The sequence below is a fragment of the Paralichthys olivaceus genome, chromosome 9, assembly GCF_024713975.1.
Source record: "Paralichthys olivaceus isolate ysfri-2021 chromosome 9, ASM2471397v2, whole genome shotgun sequence".
NCBI lineage: Eukaryota > Metazoa > Chordata > Actinopteri > Pleuronectiformes > Paralichthyidae > Paralichthys > Paralichthys olivaceus.
In genome coordinates, this window is record NC_091101.1 from 22,173,249 (window position 1) to 22,191,986 (window position 18,738).

The 18,738-nt window shown below is 39.9% G+C and overlaps 1 protein-coding gene and 1 long non-coding RNA gene across 2 annotated transcripts; one reads left to right on the forward strand and one right to left on the reverse strand.

The window, feature by feature from the left end:
- Positions 1-838: 838 nt before the first annotated feature.
- egf (epidermal growth factor) lies at positions 839-18,187 on the reverse strand. Its single transcript, XM_020080711.2, has 23 exons — positions 17,560-18,187; positions 15,487-15,686; positions 15,187-15,368; positions 14,034-14,261; positions 13,746-13,948; positions 13,506-13,619; positions 13,178-13,300; positions 11,069-11,191; positions 10,593-10,718; positions 10,321-10,457; positions 9,881-10,029; positions 9,512-9,616; positions 9,023-9,246; positions 6,583-6,750; positions 6,201-6,350; positions 6,023-6,103; positions 5,812-5,928; positions 5,190-5,312; positions 4,669-4,834; positions 4,008-4,172; positions 2,517-2,613; positions 2,088-2,184; positions 839-1,996 (listed from the first exon to the last, which is right to left on the reverse strand). Exons 1-23 carry the CDS (start codon positions 17,708-17,710, stop codon positions 1,794-1,796), a joined length of 3,432 nt encoding a protein of 1,143 aa, XP_019936270.2. The 5' UTR covers positions 17,711-18,187; the 3' UTR covers positions 839-1,793.
- Positions 7,335-15,636, forward strand: LOC138411379 (uncharacterized). Its single transcript, XR_011244016.1, has 3 exons — positions 7,335-7,625; positions 9,042-9,155; positions 15,521-15,636. It is a non-coding gene; the product is annotated as an uncharacterized lncRNA (long non-coding RNA).
- Positions 18,188-18,738: the final 551 nt, after the last annotated feature.

The following is an 18,738-nucleotide window of genomic DNA, read 5'->3' on the forward strand; positions in this document are numbered from 1 at the left end:
ACGAAACCATTTTTTCGGTGAATGTAGTTTTATTGAAATAAAAACAAGCTTAATCTTGCAATTTTCTAATCCACATATATAATCAGAGCAAAATCCCAGTTGAACACAATGTGAAGAAAAATTCTAGATGTTAAAATGTCTAGATGTTTTTTTTGTTATTTTCTGAAATCAGATAGAAGTCAACAGCAACATCTTTTTCCTTCAGCAGTCTTATTTCAAAAAGCACTGATTCAAGAACTCTTTGGAATAAAATAATTAAAGCATAAACTTTGAAAACAATAGCACAGTTGTCATGTTAGGTTTTTAAAGTAGTTGTTCTTGGCTGAATATGAACATTTTAATGAAAATGAATTTGATTAGCAAGAAACAAACTGTTCTACTTTTCTTCACCAGAGCCCGATCAATTTATCGATAAAATAATCATATAAAGCAATATCTAATACGAGTCTTTCATACGTTGATACCAGTGTTGGTTATGGTTAAACTGTAAAATATCATGCCTCAGTTACATTTCTTTGTCATAAGGGTTTGATACTGACATGTTTTATCAATATATATATATTGGCTGATATGTTGGTATCAGGATTTCTTTACTCCCTATTATCGGCTCCAAAAATACATTTTAAATCTAATTATTGTGCGATTGGCTTCTCACTGAGCCACACTGCCTCTGACAAAAACCTATGCCCTACAATTACTCCATTAATATGTAACAGACAAAAACATGTAAATAATTGCTAAACAACAAAACACAACAACACAAAGTATGTCCCTTTATGACACTAGCGAGCAGTTACTCCTGGAGTTGCACGTGTGCATGACTGAGAATCTCCACAGATACACAAGCAGTCACGGTTTATTATTTGCTCTCCAGTTACCACAGTGATCCAAGGAAATTGAGAAGTTTGTTTGGATTAGAAAATTAAAGACATTTTCAAATTTTCTTGTGAGAAGGTCCATGACAATGATATGTTCAGAAACAAGCAGTGGAATAGATTTACATTTTTTTTTACTGGTCTCTCTCTCTCTGTGTGTGTGTGTGTGTGTGTGTACGTGTGTGTGTGTGTAGTTTGGCATCTACTTAAGAAGGTTTGTAGGAAAGATGAACTGTACACGTGAATATAACAGATACGATTTTTGCCAGCTACAGGTAAATTAGTATGAGAAAGAGTTTCAGTCCAAATACTGTATTTTTGGGGAAAATAGTAAAGAATCCAACTTAATAAACTTACTAATCACTAGAATAACTAGGAATCAGAGTTTTATACAGCATTACACCATCATATTATATTATATACATATCATATAATGTGCTTCTCTCCATCATATTCTGGATAAGGACACTTATTCGACTGTATAAACATATTTTACAGCTTCATTTTGTTATGACGTAAGAGCGCTCGTTGCTGTTTTACGATGCACTGGAGTCTGTGTGTGAAAACAACAGCTCCAATGAGACTTCTCCCATTACCTCCACTGAAGAGGTCATGTTTTCATATCAGGTTGTTGGTTGTTTTTGTTAATATGCTAAATGATTTTCACAAAACTTGGAGGAAGGATGGAACATGGACCAAGAAGCCCATTCGATGTTTGTGCCAATCCGGATAAAATCATTTTTTAGAATTTCCTTATCATTAGAGAGGTCTTTTTAAAAAATATTTTCACCAATTTCCCAGGAAATGATAGTTTTGGATTGAAACTCTTCATTTTCAGTCCGTACATCAACCAGATATTTCAGCATGGCATGTCTGCAGTGTTTCAAGTGTACAGCGGTATCGGTTCTCTCGGCTGAACTAGGAAGCGGGTGACTCCAGGCTTGTTGTCTGGGAGACTGGCGGTGTCTTCTGTGGCTTGAAAGATGAACACGAATATGAACTTGCTGATGATGGACTTGTGGGTTGGGTGATCTCCATGGCAACAGCCGACACCATGGAACACTCATACCCTCTGTTGTGTTTGGAAAATGTTTCCGACTCTTCAGACACATGGTTGTCACCTGATGAACAAAAAATAAGAGCATAAAACAGTTTAGTTGCACTCTTATTTTAAAGGATAGGAGATGAACCGTCAACATCAGTTTGAGGTACCTGTCTCTGAAGAACACGAAGGACATATGGCTCTCCTGGGACAGCTCATGGGGGGGACGGCCTTTCCCTCTGCACCATTTTCCATCAGCATGTAGAACTGCGTAATCACACATCAACTTATTTAATGATGAGAGATAATTGATTGGACGAAATTAGCAGCAATTATATTGATAATTGATAGTGAGAGGATTTCCTGCTTTAGCTCAAGTATTTTTAGGTTTTGGTCAAATAAAAGAATTTCAAGATGTCTTGTCAGAGTTTTTTTTGGAATTTCATAGACTGATGAAAATGAAAATAGTTAGTTGCAGCCATAGTGTTTTGCTCCATACCTTAAAAAAATGTTCATGGTTTCATGAGCTTTAGTTGGATTCATTTAACCTGAATTTGGATTGCTTGATTAACTTGTAACCATGGTGATGACGGTCTTACCCGAGGCACAGGGGTGGTTTCTGACAAGCTCTCGTCTGTCACACTGGTCTCACTCACATCATCCACTGATGGCTGTTTGCGGAAGAATTTTCTGGTTCTGTAGAGAAGAGAGTAAAACAGTCATCAGATTCATTTAGTATTTTTATAACTCTATAAATGAGTTCTCAAATTCAACGCAATATTTTCGGACTTTTTGGAATTTCCTGATTTATTTAAGTTTTTTGTTATTAATTTTAAATAATTTCAGAGTTCTCTATCTTTTGCTTTATAAAAGAAGTTATTATTATTAAAGTTATTAAGTTTTTACGATCATGGAAGGAAAAAGGAAAAAAACTGCACGGAAACCTGAATACACACAAATGGTTTAAAGCACATTTAGGATTTTCTCAGCTTTCAGTACTTTTACATACCTGTTGACCAGAGTGAGTCTAGATTCACTACATTTGCTTTATTTGTTATAAAAACACCGAGCACAAGACACACGGTTTTATTCTATATGATGCTTTACTTGTTTGTGTCTCAGAAGACACTAAACCTCCAAACTCAAAACCTGCCCAAGTGCACTTGCAGTCAAGTGCAGAAGGCAATTTGAGGCAGAGCTATTGGCTGCCATGTAGCGTTTCCACTGGGGTCATACCTCACCGGCTTCCATTTTGTAGCCGAGAAATGACCTATTTTTATGTGTAATTGCTGTAGAACAAGCTAAACCAAGCATGTAATTGAAAGCGTGCCACTTCCACAGGGGAACCAAGGGCTGCGAGCGATAGGATGTGGTACGTGTAGGGGGGAGGAGGACTGTGCTTTGTGAGTCAAAAGAGTGGAGGATGCCAACAGCCTTGTCCGTAAGCCAGCGAAACAACCGTAAAACAAATCAGCTACTTAGAGACAGCTCAGGTGGAAACACAAGGGGGTGGAGGAGGAGGAGGAGGAGGGTGTGTGGTTTACGTATACGCTCCTCGCTCGGCCGGGTTAGGGTTGCATGCTGCCATTCGTTCCACATGTGATCTGCTCCCTGACCCCCTGCTGTCATGCCGAGACACTGACATTACACGGATCATGCCACCATGAGTTTGATAGACACCTCTAAATTCTGTCAGCTCATTCATCGTTGAGGCCGTCTGTGCTGCCCTGTGCTTCCACTGTCCACTGACTACACACAACACTGCTTATACTATACATCATTACTGTGGTGAATACACAAGCACACACTGGTACATAAAGGATGTGTGGCTCTACATGACAGAACTTCCCCAAGAGTATTTTTCAAAGCCTATCAGAGACTCACATGAACCATTTCAGTAAAACCCAGTTAAACTAAATCATTTTGGGTTCATTAGTGTCTCACTTTGTCAAAACAAGGCAAGTTTTTTATTGGTGCACATGTTATTTTTTTAAGGGAAAACCAGGTTAACCCTTAAGGAAAGTAGTTTTGATCAAATGGTTAAAATTTCCTTCCGGGAACTCCTTTCTTGCCCCCCCTCGTCCTCTCACCCGTAGCAGTAGGTGACGCAGGCAGCGATGGAGAGCAGGGAGATGAGGACCACCATGCAGGCCGCAATCACCACGTTCCTCCTCTTCTCCTCCTCAGCCTGCTGCAGCTCCCACCACTCCAGATCACTGAACTGACAACGCTCGCCCATGTAGCCCAACACACAACTGCAACAGATCAACAAAGACACAGTTAAAGATTTTAAAGTTCATTTTCTCTAAAATGTACTTTAAAATCATGACAAAAAATAATGATTAGTCATTTTACACTAATTGAAATATATATTCAGTCAATGAAGTTGATGTTTCTTTTCATCACAGATATGAAACAATCATTGTTAAGAATTCCCTCCCCTGAAGAATCTTTGTCATGATGCAGTGGCTTTAATCATGGGACAATAGCGACACCTACTGGTTGTCAGCTAAATAAAATCAGTAAATGTTTGTTTTCATTTCAAGCTGAAGTGAGATGCCAGAAGAAGTTTGGGAAAAGAAAGATTTTCCTGTTAAAATTTTGAGTGTCTTGATATTTAAAATCTCTTAAACATATGAATAGAAGCTTATTATTAAAATTCTTTACTACTGAATCAAGCATCACTTCCTCTGAGATATCAGCAAACTGTTAAACAAGGAGGTTGAACGTGACATAAGAAGGTTTATTTACTTGCAGGCATATGACTCCATCTCAGGAAAGTAGAAGCAGACTCCCTGGTACAGACAGTAGGATTCGTGGGTGGAGGGGCAGCTCTCCACTGAGTTACTGATGTGGTGCAGGGTCGTCACGTCCGCAGGGCTACCGGTCGTCACCCACGGCGATGTGGCCTCCAGCTCTTAAAATGTGATTTAATTTGACAAATACAAACAATGTCAATGCTTTATTTATAATCTGCTATTTAAAATACAGCTTGTTTCTTAAAGTATACACTGATTTCTGCCATTGGTTAAAGAGCTAAACCAAGCAGTCCAGATGTTAGAATGATTATTTTCGGGTTAATTATAAGAAGATTATAAGAAGTTTTCATGTATTCAAGTATTTAGTGATTTTTTTTTGAGGAGGCATCAGGCTCAGAATAAGTAATATGTGGCAAGGGTGAATATAATTGTCCTGGTTTCAGTGTTTGTCATAATCTAAAATCATCAAAAATCTATATATGTGAATATTTACAGTAAATATTCAACACACACCTTGGCATGTTTGCCCGTCGCTGTGGAATCCAGCCTGACATTTGCAGAGATACTTCCCCAAAGTATTTTGACATTCTGCATTTTTGTTACAGTTGTGTGTTCCCAGTTTACATTCGTCGATATCTGAAACAAAGGGAGAAGAAAAGGTCAATAATCTATAATTTATGTCCATATTCTGAGTATGGTACCCTCACTTAATAAAAAATAACAATTTCAAATCACAAAATACACTTTCATTATAATCAGGCTGCACGTCTCCAGGGGAAAGTATTATTTTATTAATCAACTTGATTAGCACTGATTAGCAACCCAGGAAACACATAAACTACTATGCAAATGGAACTGCAAGAAAACTAAGCTCCTCTAATATATATTTTAAATATTCTCCATATCATTTTGGTCCAGAGCAGCTCTGCCTCTGAATAATGTTTCTACATCAAAAACTCTGTTCCGTTCCCAGGACCTGTGCTAAAACGTGGGCTACAGTTCAAACACCTGCTGCAGAGGGTGAGATAAAGGAGTTTCTGAGGCAAATGTAATGCAGGAGCTTTCTGCAGGATATGTACAGAACTAACTTCACCCCTCTGAGACGCCTTCATGCTGCAGAGGAAGAGATACTCACCCACACACACCTGTCCATCACCTGTAAAACCCTCCAGACACAAACACGTTGGGCTTCTGGCCTGAAGGAGGCACTGTGCATTCACGTCGCAACGCAGTGAGTAGCATCCATTCTGGTCTGACAGAGACGGACACACGAGGGGACGCAACATTAAGTTAGAGGAAGATAACGGGTTGTAATAACTGACAATAGTTTAAAGATGCACTGTTACCTGAGACCATCTTGTCAGTGAAGAGCGTTGGCTCACTGCGTTTGAGAGATGTTACATCAGTGGGGTCAGTGTCTCCAGACTCTACACAATCAACACAAAGAGTCAACATCAGGGTTTAGTTTTACAACTTAGTTCATCAGTGTCTCCAACTGAAACAGGACGACAAGAAATGAATCACCGTCTGTTCCATTCGAGGCGTCAGTAGACGAGCAACTTCTTCCATCAGCTGACAGGATGTAGCGTGAGAGACAGGAGCAGTGAGCCAATCCCAGTTTGCTTTCACACACCTGGGCACAACCTCCATTCAGGTGAAGGCAAACATCTGCTCCTGGAGGTGTGGACACAAACTGATGATGAGAAGCTCAGTAACGGGTAAAAATCTGCAGAGCAACTGAGTCGGACACTGCTCATATATACAGCCCAATCCGGAGAGTTTCATGAAAATGTCTGGACTTCAGTACATACCACTTTACTATCATCACAGCCTCACCACTTACCACGAACCTGTAAACTGAAACACCCTGACTGATCAGAGCCTCATCACAGGAGTCTCTTTGTACCTGGTTTTGCGAGCGGATGAACCACCACAATGGATGCAGGCTGGACCATGTTGCCATGGATACTCTGGAGTTTCTTCCCAGTCCGCTTGTGCACGCTTGTCAGCTGCCGGAGCTCCCGATCAGAGATCCAGAGCCTGTCCTCGAACACTGCCAGGTCAAAAGGTCGACCTGGACAAATCAGATTAGAGGAGGAGCAGAACTGAGTTGAATTGGTGAAACCAGGTGGGAGTTGTTTCCTCTTTGTTCAGCGGTTCACTCAGTGATGACAGTACAGAAAAGATCACACTGGTTTAACAACAAACTCAACAGATCTTGACCATATGAGGCGGCTCGAGCCAGGGAATGGACAGTTCAGCGGAGGTATGACCGAATTAAGAAATAATTAAAAAAGAAAAAGATGACAGCTTGTTCCACTGACGTACTTTGGTGAGCACTGAGGCTCACAACTAACTTTTAAAGAGTTTCATCGGTAGAATGTATTGCAGAAGTGAAAAGACAATTTAAAGAATTGAAAACGGGGAAACAGAACCTGTACATGTTGTTGTCTTGCTTTGTGTCTATTAACACAGCCAAAACATAACAGGGGTTTCATAGACTAAATAAGTGAGTTTTTTTAAAAGAATATACTATATTCATATTTGTCTTTCTGTTTTCCCCTAATCCAAGTATTCAGTTTTGTTTCTTCATTAATTAATATATATAAGAATAACAATAATAAGTAGTAAGTTTGAATGTGTGATGTTTATCTCACCTGCTGTCAGAGCCTGTTCCACCTGAGCTCAGTGTGGATGAAGCCTCTCACTGACTTGTTCCATCACATCACAGTGTCATTCTCAGCCTGATGTTTCATTTAACACCTCAAACCAGGCGAGAACACATCACAGACTCAAAGCTGCCGTGTCGCAGTTTGTTCATCAGATAATCAGAAACACACAGTTCGAGTTGTTCCTCCACAAAGAGCTAACAGGAGGAGCCGTGTGGCTTCAGGCCTTCAGCAGAGGATTCAACCGAGGGAGCCTGTTCTCCTGTGAGTTTCACTACAGGTCAGTTAATCATGTTCAAGTTATAAACGCTGGGGACATTGATGGATTGAAAGAGTCGTTCAGAGGAAATTATAAAACAGGAGACTCGAATCTATTGGTAGCCTTTATGCTAGGTTAGCTAGGAGCTAACGTTAGCTCGCTAGCACTGGCTACAGCTAGCTAGCTAGCGTTGCCACCTGTTGGTTAAAACAGCTCCACCTGTCTGAAGGGGATTTAATTCATAACAAGGCAAATTCAGAGTGAATCTTACTGTTGTATTAATGCTACGATAATAACACCGGAGGGAAGTGAATATTATTTTGAATAAAATATTGTATTTAAGCAATATACTCAATTGTTTTAGGTGTGGTTTTAACAAGGGAAGAAAAATGTTTAAATATTACGAGAATAAAGTCTCAATGTAATGATAATATAGTCAGAGGCTAATAATATTACAAGAACAAATTAGTAATTTAAGTCAAAATTTAGGGAATAAAGTAATTTAACGAGGAAAAAAAAGTCACAATATTTTAAGAATAAAGAAAAAACCCATCAGGACGTTGAACATTGAACGGCAGCAACATAATACAATTGTTTTCCAGAGTCATAGGATTTCTGCTTCTTGTTTTGTGCCATTTTAAAGCAAAGACCTCAGAATTTGTATTTGCCACCAGTCAAATCAGAGGATATGTTTTCAACCAAAAATGAACAGGGATGTGACACAAGGGCAAAGTTCCTGGAGGGGTCGCTCTCATCTATTAGAAGAAGAACGCATCTGTTAACCTGGGTAACACTAGATTTACAGTACGGATTAGTTAAAAGTTTGAAAAATATGCATCTGATAACTATTTTCACTGTTCTGAACTGTTTGACATTTACTTCCCCTTCTATGGAGGCCGCTCAGGGCATTTAGAGCTCAGCTTGTTCGGCTTAACTCGGTCAGATGCTGCTTGAGTTCAGTTTCTAGTGTACTGAGTGGGCGGCAGTGGCTCAGAAGGAAGAGCGGGTCATCACTAATCGTAAGTTCAATTCCCAGCTCCTCCAGTCTACACGTTTAAGTGTCCTTTTGCAGGATGCTGAACTCCAAATGGCCCCTGAGGGCTGTGCCAGCAGTGTAAGAATGTCTGTGTCAGTCATGGACCATGTACTACGTATAGCAAGCACTGTCTGAGTGTGTCAGATACATCAGATAGATGGGCTTAGTCTCTCAGCTGTAGCTCGAAAGCTACCTATATATTTTTTATCATTACCTGTATCAGCTGCGCTTTGTCATCTTGACTCATAGTTCATGAGGCTTAGGTGAGTTATAGCCTCAATTCTAACATCAAGTATTTTTTTATTACTGCCATGATGTCATGTTTTTTATTATTCAGTCCACCTCTACATGTTTGCTTGTGCACGTTTCAAACAAGCCTCACCTACTTGGTTCTCTAATAGGATCCGCCGGTCTGAGCCGTCCAGGGCAGAAGACTCCACCAGACCCCTTTGTTGGTCGCACCAGAACAGACGATCCTCTGTGAAATCGATGGCCAGGCCGGTAGGTGACACAAGGTTGGTGCTGGCAATGATGGTTCGCTCTTTTCCTTCCAAAGATGAGCTTTCCACCACAGGCTGGGCACCGATATCAGTCCAGAACAACTTCCTCAAAACAATAAAAAGACATATATTAGGCAAATGTATTAATCTGTTCCACAGACCCTTCCCCTCCTGTCCATTATCACAGTTAGGCACAAAGACATGTATCCAATCATATTTTTTATGAATAATTGAAATACAGTGTATGAAGGACATGCACTAGAAATATCTTTTTTTTAAATTATATATGGTAGTAATTTAATTAATGAATTGATTGAAAATACACAATATTCTGCTGGTGAGTCACTTTAAATTTCTTCTTAAAAACTCACTTTGCCAGAGGATGAACTGTGATTCCTCTTGGTTTTTCCAGCCCTTTGCTCACAATCGTTTCTCTGTTTAGTCCAACCAAGCTACTGCAGTCAACAGTTGACCGACTGGAACACAAAAGTTCAAAAAAGTGTAAAACTGAAAACAAAAGTCATACCAGTTTTGCTTATTTTTAGCAACACAGCAGTCACCTGAAAATACTAATCCCACTTATCACTAATCCAAAAAAATTATAAAATGTCACACAGAACTTAGATGAGGTAAATAAAAACAAAACAGACAAGCAGAATTTAAAATTACCCAAACATTAAAAGTCACACTAACAGCATAGAGCATAGATATAACAATTTTCTCATCCACACTTCACAAACCTTTCATCCGTCCAGTACATCCTGCGGTGGACCCAATCAATCGCCAGTCCCTCTGGAGAGTTCAGATCCTCAGAAATGACAACGCCTCTGGATCCACCGTTCAAATCGATCCGCTCAATTGTCTTTTGGTTTATACTGGAGAAGTACACCTTCAAAATGCGTAGGAATTTAATAAATACATGTATGTATCAAATAACATGGCCAAATGATAAACCAGACAAACAGAAAAGATAAAAAAACAGCTAGTGTCCCCTGTGAACTTAAAGGCCATGAAATTACAGTATATGTCCACTGGGTGGCAGTAGAGGTTTGCACCTGAATCTGCCTCTGTTAAATTCAGTTGCTCTGTAGTAGTTATGACATCTGAGGTTAGAATCACACACCAGCAACGATTAAACAATACCCACACAAAATGGCAACGAAAGAAATGTTCATCTTACATTGTTTTGGACAGGGTCATAGTCCAAAGCTACGATTGTTCCTCTGGGCTCCTCCACCAGGGTTTGATCCCCTGTGCCGTCTGGGTTAATTCTTAGTACATCTACAAAATTGGCAACTAGCAGATATGGTGGTGGTCCTGAAAAACACCAGTGCAGTGTTTTTTGTAATGTCCTCTAGCAAATATCAACCCAGTTTACAGTGAGATTATGACAGACAGTATCTGCGTGGGCTCGTGTGCCTCAGCTTTCTGCTTTGCCACGGTATGACTCACCGGTTGCAATGCAGCGCTTGCTGTCCTGGTGGAGCTGGTAGCCTGGCAGACAACCACACTGCCACGTACTCGGGGTGACGGGAGTACACAGCTGGCTGCAGCCCCCCATGTCTGTCGATGAGCAACCTACAGCAGCAAAAAAAAGGTGCTCCAATGATGAGCATTTGATCTCTGCAACAGGTTGCACGTAACATAAACCAGTTACAGATACGACTGTGAAAAGCTCAGATTGGAAGATATCGTCCAGCAATATATCGCTCAGGCTCTAGTTTCTTGTAAAGACAGCATTAAATGTACATGCATTGTATGCACATGTAACACCAGTGACGTGTCCAGTGTGACACAAATAAACAAATAAAACGTACCTTCAATCATTATTATGTCCTACTATAAAGTGATGCCACCATTTTTATGACCGTTATCTCCTCAGGCTTATAGCCGACCACAAAGGGCTGATACACTAATACTGTACATACCACTACAGGCTTGTCCATCATCCTGCAGTATAGATCCCTCAGGGCACACACACACGTTGCCCTCATCTGTTGTCAGACATCCGTGACTGCAGTTGGTCATATTCCCTTCACATGGCATGATCTCTGATAGTGGAAAGAAAATGTCTTGAAACACTGCGGATTCCTTCATTGTGACAGTTATCTTAAAGCTCATATAAACTCAAACAAACAAAATCACTGCCTAAAGGAAGTTAATGAGAGTCATACAGGTATGTTACATGTTAAAGTATTTCCTGGGTTATTTCTGGGCCCAGCAGGTTGTAGACTCTAACAGAGCCAGATGGACAGCAAGCTTCTTATTCCCTGCTCTTCTAAAATCCCTTTTATAAAGTTAACCATAATCCCATCAAAATAGGTGAAAGTGTGATGGATGCAGGTGAAGCCCTCACAGTGATGGTGATGTGATGTTACCTCACAGGTATGTGGTATGTCCCCGTATCTGTCAATATGGGCCAGGTATACACAGGCAGGGTACAGATATCAATCTAATGTGAAATAGTTACGGGACCCGTTGCTGTGCCTCTGACTGACTTCCTACTGGTACGATTATTGCTCCAGCCAGGTTGATCTTTGCTTTTTCAAGTAAAAAAAACTGTCATTAAATAGAAACTGTAGTTTTAACATTAACTGAAGAATACATTTGCAGGAAAAGCTGCACTGCACATAAATATAATGAAGAAATGAAAGGCAACGTGAGAAATAGAATATCCTCCTGCATGAATTCTCTGCTGCTGCCTCGTGTAGTCTGCGGCTGCTTGGCTGCATATTTGTTTTCTCATGGACCTTGGCAAAGGTTGTCTGCTAAACAGCTTAGACAGACAAAGCTGCTGACCAGATATGTTCCCTATTGCAAATGTCACCTCATCATTTAATCTCATTGTGTCTGTGAACCTTTCCGCCACTGTTGGGCTCGTGGCTGCGAGATTAGAAGAGAAGAGATTACGATAACGTCTTTAATATGTTAGGAAGTTAATCACAGCGTAGACATTTCAAACTCTTGCTGTTTAGTTTTTTCATTTTTAAGGTGGCAAAAGATACGCATTCATAAAAATTCACTAAATCAATCACTACTAATTTATCATTAAACAAATATTTTATATCTGAAAAAATCTTTATGTTACTAATTAAAGTTTTTTTATTGACTGCAACACGTTTGTGCCAAAATAAATTAAAAAACAACGTGTTGTTACGCAGGCAGACAAAACAGACCTGCGTTATGGCTGAGAGGAATGACCCGACACAGATTCAGATGCAGGTATAGAAAAAAACTATATGGAATAACTGGATTAGTATAATTATATTAGAACTAAAAGCATGTTTCTAACTCAGCTCCTGACAACAAACAAGTCAGCTATCTTTGCAGAATGTCACAATAAAAATGCATTTTGATTGGCCATGATAAAAATTGTAAATATAAATCAATGTAACTTTAAGACTTCAATGTGACACCTTTGTTTTCATCTTTTTAATTGTTACACAGCTTCTCAGGCTCACCACGACTGGGCCTTTAGAGAGTGTGACAAAGTGTCTGTGACCCATGTAACCTAACACACAATTGGCAGTTCACATAAGTCCAGCCTGTCTGGTTGTCTGTGACCCAGGCTTTTTATTGGCCCAGCAGGGTCAAGATAGTGTCTAGGGGACAAATGCCACCTTTCATAGTCCCCAAAAAGGGAAGATGCTCCAGTTCAAAAGCAGAGCTACATTCATTATACTGACCGAAACAAAGGACAACTGTTATTTCAATAGAACCAAAATGTTTCTTCTCTCTTATTCCATATATTTAAGATCATTCACATCTAGGACACGATGTATCATAGACACCCTTAAAATTTGAGCAACATCATTCTTTAAAAGTAAAAATGCATTAAGTCCATAGTCCGTCAGCAATGATCCTGCTAATCCACAAGTAGCGGCTTGTGCTAAGTGACCTTAAATAATTAAAGGAATCTTAGCATAAGCCATATTTAAAGGAATAAAAAAACAATATAATTGAAGAGAACAGAACTAATAGAAATTAGTTATATGAATAACATGATAGTTATGCTAGCAAATCTGCTTCCACTCTACCTCGACATATCTTCCTGTCTGGTAGGAGGGCATATCCTTTTGGGCAGGTACAGAAATAGGAGCCTGGGATGTTCTCACACCCAAGAGAGCAGCCATGGTTCCAATGGGCACATTCATTCACGTCTGTGGCACACAGACAAATTAATTGGTATACTGTTATGAAATTTGTGAGACTCATACCAGCCTTGATGAGAGAAGCAGTCAATGAATCACTTTAATCAAACAGCTTCATCAATATTTAAAAATTTTTAAACTACAAATTGACTGAACTACAAAATATTTTAGTTAGTAATATTTAATTATTTGATGTAAATGCAAAAATACGAACCTTCACAATGAGTGCCTTGCTTACTTAGAGCAAAACCCTCACCGCATTGGCAAGCCCCTTGTTCAGCCATATTGGAGCATACATTCACACAGTTTCCACTCCGTATGTCACAACCTGTTTGAAAGGGTTAACAAAGTATATGTCACTAAAACATTGTCATTTGAGTTATAGCTAATAAGATAAAATGCAATGATAATGATGTGCTACAGAGCATAATAAATGGCAAAGTTCAGTGGCAACCTGAAAATGAAGATAGGGAGTCGGCCAGTGGCTGGTTGAGGGGATGTACCACCTTGATTCCTATCAGGGGTTTTTTCATTTGCTTTGTGTTCACATCCAGTGCATTTCCACCAGTGTACTTGTTTATTTGTTTTACAATCCGAGATTCAGCATCAGTGTAGAATAAGTACTCCAAAAGAACTGATATCCCCAGCACCTGAGACCTAATAAAAATAGTAAAACATACAGTAGAATTAAAAAGAATAAAAGTGAAAAGATGAGTAAGTATTTGTAATACCATATACTCACCTAAGTGGCTGATCTATAATGTGAAGGGCGTTTCCGTTGTAATCACAGGAGGCAATGGCGCATTCTCCTTGGAGACCAAACTGAACCCAGAACAGTCTCTTGTCTTGTCGGTCAATCGTCAGAGAGTTTAGTTGCTCTGCTATCTTAATAAGTGTAGTTTTTCCCTGCCCTATGACATCAGACCTCTGGATACTGGGAGTCATCCCACCAGACAGCCAAAAAAGGAACCTGCAAAAGTATGTTTGGAACTGAGAGAGAGGACTTTGCAAAGGAGTATTCCAAACCTTCTCCATATTTTTCTCCACATCCATAGATGCTTTTAATAATGACAATATTCTGTCATAGACATGTTTAAGAAATGTAAGAGATACAAAGGAAAACTTTATCAAATTTTTTTTAAAAGAGACTAATTCTGTTTTTGATATGAGCAATTGGTGGCATACCACTTAAGTGTCTTTTTCTAGTGTCAGACCAACTTTTCCCATTAACCTTCCAAGTTGTGAAATGCACATGGGTTGTGCCCAATGAGTTGGCACATTGCTATCTTGGGGCAGTGGAAAACACCCTTGACAGACAAAACCCTGGTCTGGAGTCATTGGTGCAGGTTTTTACTAGATAGTCATATGCACCTACATACACTTGTGCTTGCTACATACACAGACGGCATTTTTTGTGCACAAAGTGAATTTCCTCTTAATAACAGTCTGAAGAGGCACAAGTGCACTAAGCTTTTAAAGGGAATATGAACTGGCTCTCTGTGTGGTTTATTGCATGTCATGCCTGAAACAAACCTTTGATTAATTAAGAGGTGAAGAAGAAGGCTTTTTGAACTACATACTTCTTGCTGCAGCCTTTTATTTCTGCTCATAATCTAGCAAAAGGAATTTTGACACACACTTCAGACCATGCGCTTAGATCATTAAAATAGAGCCCCCAGTCAGTCTGGCATTTTGCACCTCTGTGTCAAACCGTGCTTGACGCAGTGAGATAAAACATATGCACAGTAGTAACACACCAACAAAATGCCTGGAATCTTAACCTTGTGAGGAATTGATGGTATTTCAAATATAATATCATTTGTTTTTTAAACTAACCTACATGAGATAAAAAAAAAGCCCCATCATGACAAACGTCGTGATGCAGAATTGATTACCTGTTTGTGGGGTCAACAGCTATGGAACTCGGTTGGTTCAAGTGTCTTAAAAGAGTTCTCTGATTTTTCCCATTTAAATCCATTCTCTTGATTTTTCCCTTTTCTCGACTTGTCCAATATACACTGTTCCAAATCCAGTCCACTGCGAGGCCCGAGATGTGTTTGTCAGATGAGTGCAGTTTCTGGAAAACAAATATGCAAATTAATATGTTGTTGCTCAAATAGAAAGAAGAAGTTAGGAGTTATACTGATGAGTTACCAATTTAGTTCTTTACAACTTTTCAGAAGTTATATAATAACCTGTTTTTGTGCTTCTCTCACTGATGCCTTGTAGATGACTCCAGTGTGTTTGTTAGCCCAGTAAATACCCTCCTCTCTGAAATGAAAGTCGAACAGGATTGACCTCCCCACACCGGCCAAAAGTATCCTCTGATGCTTCCCATCCAGGTTCATCCGATGAATGGCTTTACCATGACCGAATATCAGGAAAGGCTGTGAAGCTTAGAAAAAAAAATCAAACATCACACACATTCCTTTACATGCCGAAGGGAGTAAGCTTATAAAAATGTTTCTGATATGTTATTTCCAGAATAATCTTTCCTTTAGTCATATTGATTTTTCTAACGTTTATAATATTTGTCTGCGATCTCTGCCTGATTTATTCATGCAAGCAATGTTTCTGTGTGTTCATAGGGCCATTTGTTAAACATACATTCTGAATGAGCAACAAGACTCTCATAAGCACTCAAATCAGGTGTTGCCAGCACACAGAGTATAAAACCAGACTCAGTAGAGTGCATACCTTTGCTGTAGCCAAATAATCCCCTTAAATTCAAAGAAGCCTTACAGTTCAGGCCATATTACGTTATCTCAGCTGTACATGGGTGGTAGTTACAGATTTGTAGCCCTTTTTGTTACCGAACAACTTCCAACCACCAACAAAAAAACGGACAGCGTCAAAAACTCCCCTGCAGAGGTTATGACACAATACTAGTGAAATGGCAAAGACAAATTTTGCTCAATTTACATACTGATTTGCAACAGCATATGAACTCATTCAGGGTGTTCTGGTCATTCACGGTCATGAACAACCATGGATACTGCTTCTAACTCGATGGAATGAGCAAAACAATGAGCACCACCAGACAAACAACACAATGAAGTGTCTGGCCTGACATCCCTAAGATGGCCACTGATGCTGAGTTGCTAGGGAAGCATCCTAATGAATCATTGATTGACAAGTTCACAGGGTGGTCAACATGATTCTTCACCTAGTTAGCTCAGTTCACTGGATGTGTTGACAAAATGGGTACTTTCAAACCGACATTTTCCATTTTATAATATAGGTATTGGACCTGGCAGCAAAGGGACAAAACAGAATGTGGTCTGAATGCATGGATAGGAAATCATTAGACATTGATTTTTCATTTTATATCATGGTAAAATTCTTTAGGACAGTCTGCATGGTTGTTTTGGCTGCTAAGCCAGTTCATTGGGTTTGCAAATGCAATCCTGTTGCTCATCAAAACATCAAACTTCTCAAGTAATGGAACTGTGAATGAATTGTTAAAGCCGCAGAAGGTAACAGTTCATATTGACTTAAAGGAGTTGAGCGATATAACAACATAGAACCTGAGACAGATATATATATATATATATATATATAACAGATTTATTTCAGAATTCTGTTTATACAAGGGTAGTAGAAGTACCTTTTGATGCGTCTAGTTTCAATTGGCTGTTTGAAAAAAGCAAATTATCTGACCACGACCCTTGACACAAGATTATTATATTGTTTTTACTTGTTTATATTCTGTTGAGATAAAGATACACTCCATCTGTTATAACAGTGGCTGGTCCTGCATGAAAATGTAGTCACCATTTGTAAGCCTAAGGTGAGGTCCCTGTGGCATCCCACAAAAAACTTGGGCTCATGATGAGATACACCCACTCATCACAGGCCATCTAACAGTGCACATTCGGTACAGTGCGTTGTATTGTCTGCTTAGCCAAGTTCAGTGAGTGGCTGTGTTTTACCATCAGTTGCTCTGCTGTTACTTGAGATGGGGTCGTTTTTGTCTAAGCAACTTGTTTTGTTATTTTACATGATAGTGGACAGCAGAGTATGTAGTAGCACTGCGCCTACACACTTGTGGTGTATACTGTACCTGTAAATTAAAATGTAGACCTTTTTCTTTGCCAACCACAATAAATCTTCAAGAAAATCTCTAAACTACTGACACAGATGGTTTAAGGACCCCAAGACCTCTACACACATCAGAATCTAAAGTAGTCTACAGTACTTTCGGTGTCACTTCTGTCAGTCCTCTGTATTGGGATTATCAGTCTTGACCGTGGAGGTGTCAAACTCACCCACACAGCTGCTGTTCCTCCCCGCTCGTGACAGGCGTTCATCCCAGCAAGCTGTTCCGAGGGCCAAGGCTCCAGATCTTTGCACCATAAAAAAGATCAGCGCTGCTGTGATCGTTGCAGCCAACATAATCCTGCGCCTTGCTCCTGCCATGGGAGCTGCACTTGTTCACTATTTCTCAGGCATTCCCACTATCAGAGCTGGCGCACAAGAATTCTCCAAATTTAAGCAACGTCTGCTCATTGACTGTTGGCATCCTTGACCGACAGTGAAGCTTTACATACCAGGAAATGTCACACTAAGAGATGAGCCCAACGCCAAAACCCCAATGGAAAAGATGGAGAACTAAAGGAGGTGGGATACAGAGGGTTTAACTGCTAAGAGAAAAACAAAGTGAGTGGGATCGTGCTCGCTCCCCACTTTGGCCCCCAGAGTGCCAGTCTGTTTTGGAAGCAAAGATTGAAATTCCTGACACCCCCGTGGTAAATTTTGCACATGCTAGTCCAGCATCGGAGCAGGATCGTCTTTAAGCTGCAGTCAGTGTCTCAAGCAGAATGTGGAATATGCAAGAATTGAGGCTGGGCTGACGATAGGTCCCACATAACAACAAGTCTTACCCTCTCCCCACCCCCTGACCCTGTCCTCTCTGAAAGTGGATGGACATTTCTGTTTAAGAGTTTTTGTGTCTGGGAGAGAGAGAGACATCGGAAGTGAGGCTATTAGACGAGACGCAACGCTGACATTTTTTATTATTTAGTCATTGGGAGAAAAATTGATCTTTTGTACTTGTACCATATCAACATTCACAAATGACCTACACATACAGTAAAAGTATAATTTATACATGCCACACAAAAAATAGGCTCTCTGTTTTGTGTCCTGTGTGTCAATGAGAAGTCAGTGTGTCAGACTGTCTCCTGCTGACATTCATGTGGCTCCCAGAGAGAATCTGTAAAATTAGTAATTTATAGAGATTATCCCCTAATTGTTTGTCCTCATTTTACCCAGGAGAACAACTAACAGACAGCAGGAATCAAAACCTCCATTCATACCCTACATGACTAGGATATTGTCAGCAACAACGTCACCAGTAAGCTTGTAGAGGAGAGGTAGAAGATTTACACGCCTGAGAAAGTTGCCTTGTCTCCTGACTAATGTTAGCTGTCTGAAGGGCACTGACC

Excerpts from the sequence above, each read along its gene's own strand:
- egf (XM_020080711.2), bottom strand. The coding sequence starts at position 17,710 with ATGGCAGGAGCAAGGCGCAGGATTATGTTGGCTGCAACGATCACAGCA. Across the intron at positions 15,687-17,559 it reads GAGGAACAGCAGCTGTGTGG|CTTCACAGCCTTTCCTGATA; the intron begins GTGAGTTTGACA and ends TTTTTTTCTAAG. Across the intron at positions 13,301-13,505 it reads GCAAGGCACTCATTGTGAAG|ACGTGAATGAATGTGCCCAT; the intron begins GTTCGTATTTTT and ends TGTGTGCCACAG.